Raw genomic sequence first — 5,391 nt, forward strand, 5'->3', positions numbered from 1 at the left:
TTAAGAATGGACTTTTCTTTTTCTTTGTTGTTAGCCTACTGTATATTTTTTGCACCTACATTTACAAGGGAAAAAAACTAAGAGTTGCTTGAGATAAGAAATTTACTCATGCAAGTCCATTTTTAATACCCTTTCTTTACTTTTATTTTTTCACAAAAGAGCATACACAGTTACGGTACTGTTAAGGTAAAGATTTCTTTTCACTGTTACTGCAATTTAACTTGTTGCAGTAAGTTATTTGCTTTATTTACTAGCTAATTACTAATTTTGCTTATTATAGATAGTTAGAAATAATTATTTTAGGTGATCTCATAGTATAATTATTTTATTCTGTCAATGTATAGAAACTCGTGGTGTGATATTAATTTGAATCTTGCACCACGCATTTTCACAGTAAAGCAACAACTACGTACTTAGATTGCAGCTCCGTTTTCATGCAATTAGTCAATTTACAAAACGCATTGTATAGAACTTATCCCAAGACCAACTGATACCAAACATTTCATGGCATGCATATATAAGCATTGAGTACATGTACCTCAAATTCAAATTTCTATGAAGTAAAACAATATTAGGAGACTTCTTTCTATTTGACTAATTAAATTATCTGATACTTATGCGAGTGAAAAATTGTGAATATTCAAAAAAAAAGAAAGGAGTACTGTTACAAAGGTAACACTATATATATATATATATATATATATATATATATATATATATATACCGTATGACTTTAGGACAAAATTAAGTAAACAGACTAACATAGTCATTTCTGACATGGTATAATTCACCGAAAACTAATCACACTTTAGAATATCCAAAGATCACTATTAGAGAGGGAAACTCTCTTCCAAATGAAATGATAGGCGACAGGATAGACTAAAACCAGATTGGTCTGATGCAAGAAGAAACCTTAGCCACACAATATATGTTTGGATTGTCATTAATTACAAGTCTTTCTTTTTATGTAACTACTACCTTGCATCAGGGCATCTGAGTTGGATTATTTAGAGTTCATTTAAAAACTTAGGACAGTAATGGAAGTCCTTGTCATTTAACTTGTAAATCTATAGAGAGATACGTTCCATGATCGACTTGGAATATTAAAGTATAGAGAGATTATATGTATAATTAGAACAATAAATATTTGGGGCCACCACTGTCCCATATAAACATTGATTAAAATCTGGTTGATATAAATGAGAGCCTCTCATGGCTGTCTTATAAGCTGAATCGGCGTACTGATCTACTTTAATTTTTTTTAAATCTTTTTTATGGTTCATAATATTTTTTTTTTTAGATATTAATGAGAAATTAATTTCTTTTTTTTTAAATTATCTTGAAGTAAAGAGCCTAGTAATATTTGTTATATTTATAATTAACAAATTAAATATTAATATGAAATTTTTTAATATATGGGTTTCGTACTATATTTATCTCTGATAGGGTCAATTTTTAGACAAAGAAAGCCGCTAGACTAGGCTTTAAGCACGTTTTTCCATTGCAAACAAAAGGCAAAATCTCTTTCAAGATTGTCATTGCTCCCATGTCGCTGCACTTCAATATGTCTTCAATTTAACTTATTCACATTTGATAGTTTCAAAAAATTTATGAACGGTTAATTTAACTGTTGTAGCAGATTACATGCCTTATGTTTACTTTACCTATTTTTTCAAATGATTGGATCGTTTAAGTTTCTTTGCACTATACACCTTTTTAACATTTTGACAAATCAAGACGCCGGCCCCCACCCCCAAACGCAATGCAAAAAAGAAGAAAAACTCCACAAGAAGAAAGCAGAAAGTGAAGAAGAAAAGACAAATGTGGAAAGACTTTACAAACCATTATCATTTCAGGGAGGCTTTTTCATTCCTCGTTCAAAGTTGACCAAAACCCACCTGCCACATCTCCATAACTTCACTCTGTAGAGATCGATGTTTAGAATGGATCAAGAAAAAGGCTCAAGCGGAACAGTAAAAAGATCTCGGCAGAAAATCTTACAAAAAACTATGGAGTACAAAAAACTATTCCATTTGCTCACAAACAAAAACCCTAGACGACTAACCTTCGTAATTTCTAAAATTCCCTTTCCACATAGATTTTTTTTTTTTTTTGAAGTGATTGATCAAGATACATGTATAACATGCATTCTATGTATATGGTCCTTTTGTGCTATCTCAATTGAGTTGTAATAAGAAGAAATTAATTCCATGAATTTTGTTTAATAACTCCAAAGACTTTCCGCATCAGAATTTCCGGGTGAATCGGATGACGGCGGCGAGTTCATTCTCGGCGGGCTCACCATCATTGCCTCCGCCATATCTACCAACAAATTAGGCATATCAAATAATGCCTCCTCATCAATATATTCAGCCCCACCAGTTGAAATCATCTGTCCACTTCCAGAAGTTTGATCATCAACATTACCTACATAAACGGATCCAGAATTTAAATTGGACGTCTCAAATTTTAAGGTTCTTAGCACTAGACTTATTAAACTTTTAAAATTAAATTCAAGTTTTGTGCACTAATTGTATACCGTTTATAGATAGTGGATTCAGAATTTTTATATCCGCTGAAAGTTTAGTTATTCTTCACATATATATCTGTTACCTGGCTGAGTCAGCATTGTGCCTTCTCCAGTTTGTGGCTTCATCAGCGCCGCCGCACTGGCGGCTGCTTTTCTTATATCCGCCGGAGATGGTGAAGGAGGAAGTGAAGGATACGAAGTGAGGTTACCGGGAAAATTTATTACGGCGTCGCCGCCTTTTAGAGCCAATGCGGCGACGTCATATGCGGCAGCTGCCATCTCAGGAGTAGGGTAAGTTCCTAACCATATTCTTGTAGTTTTACGTGGCTCTCTAATTTCAGACACCCATTTCCCACTTCTGCTTCGTATTCCGCGGAATACAGGATGTTTTCCACATGTTGGGCGGCTTGGTGAGCCGCCGCCCGATGAGGTGGAACTCATGGTAGTCGTTACAGTTGGAATAATATTTGGTAGTTGAACTGTTTTTGGAGGAGATTTTGTAATTTCTAATATTGCAATGTTTGATATCAATGGACGTGGTGAAATATTTGTCTCCTCCACCGGTGGTGGTGGTAGAAGTGTAGGAGGAATAGGGATAAAAGGTGTTTGAGAACTTTCACTCGGCTGAGGAGGTTGATTTTTTTGGCTGGTTTTGGTAGAATCATCTGCAGGGTGATCAGCCATATAAATATCTACTATGTGTGTGTGTGTTTATTTATGGGTATATATATGTATGTGTGTCTGTTTTTCATAGGTGGAGTTTGGAGAATGTCATGTTTGGTATTTAAGGGAAGAAAGATATAGGTATGTGAAGTGTCAAGAAAAAGTGAAAGCGTGGGCAATTCGTGGATAATTTGCTATACTAGGGTTTATAGTAATGTTTTGTTATATATGATGATATAAATGTAGGCACACGTTTTCGGGACAAACTCGCTGTTAGCTGTACTCTATCGTGATTCGTGTCTAATCCGTTTCGATGCTGTCACCAGTTTAATTTCTCACACAGTAGAAGTGAAAGCGTGACAATTTTCTTTCAACGAAGAAAGAAATATATATATATATATATATAAATTTTTGAAACTTATCATCTGAAATATATCACAATATTCCTTACATAAAGAGGAATATAGTATGGCACTATTAAAGTTTTTTCTAATCATTTTCGTTTGACGCTTTGAGATAGGAGATCTGATTTTGTAGTGCAACAAAAAAATTAGTTGCATGACTTTCTCGCAAGAAATCAGTAAAAAAATAATATAACGGATCTCTATAAATAAAATATTATTTTTTTTAATAAAATTGTAACCCGACATAAAAGATCATTTTCTTACGAAGCTATATATACAATTGTCTCACCCGCGAAAAAATGGAAGGTGGTGAGGTTTCATATTGCAAGAGACAAAAGACAACACTTCATCGTAATATATCTTGGGTGAGCTAATCCTATGGTCATGTTGATGTGTTTCAATTTCTTTCATATCCTCAGTTTTCTTTCAGATATGAATAAGCTTTAATTGCTGGAGTCCCACTAGAATAGTTTTAATGTATTTTAATTACGCAAACATATATTTATTTTGGTTAATTGATTATTTTGGAAAATCATTAGTTCGACAATTCAAATTTACTCACGTCAAAATAATCTAAATGTTTGCTCTTTCGATGATGATCAAATCATTTCACCATTATGGCCTTTCATTATCTGGAGGGAATTTCGTCCTAAAAATGAGGAAAGGGAAAGTTAGACTCAAAGAGACTGAAAGAAATCAAGTTATATGATGTGTCTTTCTATGGGAACTGTGTTTTAACTTATGATTTTAATCTTCTCTGTTTTTGATAAATAGTGAGCAATTCGTTGAACGATATTTACTCTTTTTATAAACTTAGCACATGAAACAACTTCGCAGAAGTTCAGTAGGTGGATTTTTTATTTTTTTATTTTTTTATTATACCTAACCAGAATTAGGAAACTATAATGAGAAGCATCAAGGTATGATTCATTATTTGACATATCGAAATCATATGAATGCTATCAGAGCTAACAAGTCCTTAGAGATGTCAATAAAATGAACACAAACTTTTTAGCATTCGGAATACTCATATGTAGGATTCAATTCGGCAAAGGGAAGCTGGAAAATACAGTGAATCGACGTCCCTCAAACAATTAGACTTTCAGAGAAGATAAGTTTAGTCGCCTTTTCTATGGACCTACAAAATTTCAAATCAATCGAAATCCGTCAATTTTTCTTTTATAATCTTTTAACAGAATCAACCTAAATATACACAAAAAGTGAATGTAATCATAAATTTTTGTTGCATGACCTCAAAACGCACAAAACGCCATAAAATGAAGTACTGACCTTTTAGTACGTGATTGTTTTTTTATAATTTTATGCAATGAGAAGCATTAAGGTATGGTTCATTATTTGACATCGAAACCATATGAATGCAATTAGGGCTAAGAAATCCTTAGTAGCACTTAAAATATACCTGTACAATACAGACCATAGATTTTAGAACCAACTTGTAGAAAATCAACTATTTCTTACGTCCTTTAGGGCCCATTTCATATTTAATCATATAATATAAGAAAAAAGAATTTGCAGACAACTAAAAGATGCCCTTTTTGCCGAAGGAAAAAAGAAATTTATTCATATATTATAATTTGATACAGTCAAAGAGGAAATTATAATAGTATTTGTTTGTGGTCTGGTAGCAGATATTTCAATGGACTAGAATTAACCAACAAGGCTTCGTTGATCCATTAATCGTTGCCACATTTCAAACTTGTAGACGTCACATGCATAATACGATGGTTTTTGTTATAGGCAATGATCAATTCATTTTCCCCTGTCATTTCAATA

At 33.0% G+C, this 5,391-nt stretch overlaps 1 protein-coding gene across 1 annotated transcript; it reads right to left on the reverse strand.

Moving 5' to 3' along the window:
- Nucleotides 1-1,824: 1,824 nt before the first annotated feature.
- On the reverse strand, nucleotides 1,825-3,327 carry LOC104088116 (ethylene-responsive transcription factor ERF027-like). The gene is made up of 2 exons (XM_009592739.4): nucleotides 2,614-3,327; nucleotides 1,825-2,427 (listed from the first exon to the last, which is right to left on the reverse strand). Exons 1-2 carry the CDS (start codon nucleotides 3,212-3,214, stop codon nucleotides 2,222-2,224), a joined length of 807 nt encoding a protein of 268 aa, XP_009591034.1. The 5' UTR covers nucleotides 3,215-3,327; the 3' UTR covers nucleotides 1,825-2,221.
- Between the last annotated feature and the right edge of the window lie 2,064 nt (nucleotides 3,328-5,391).

This window comes from Nicotiana tomentosiformis, chromosome 8 (assembly GCF_000390325.3).
Source record: "Nicotiana tomentosiformis chromosome 8, ASM39032v3, whole genome shotgun sequence".
Lineage (NCBI taxonomy): Eukaryota > Viridiplantae > Streptophyta > Magnoliopsida > Solanales > Solanaceae > Nicotiana > Nicotiana tomentosiformis.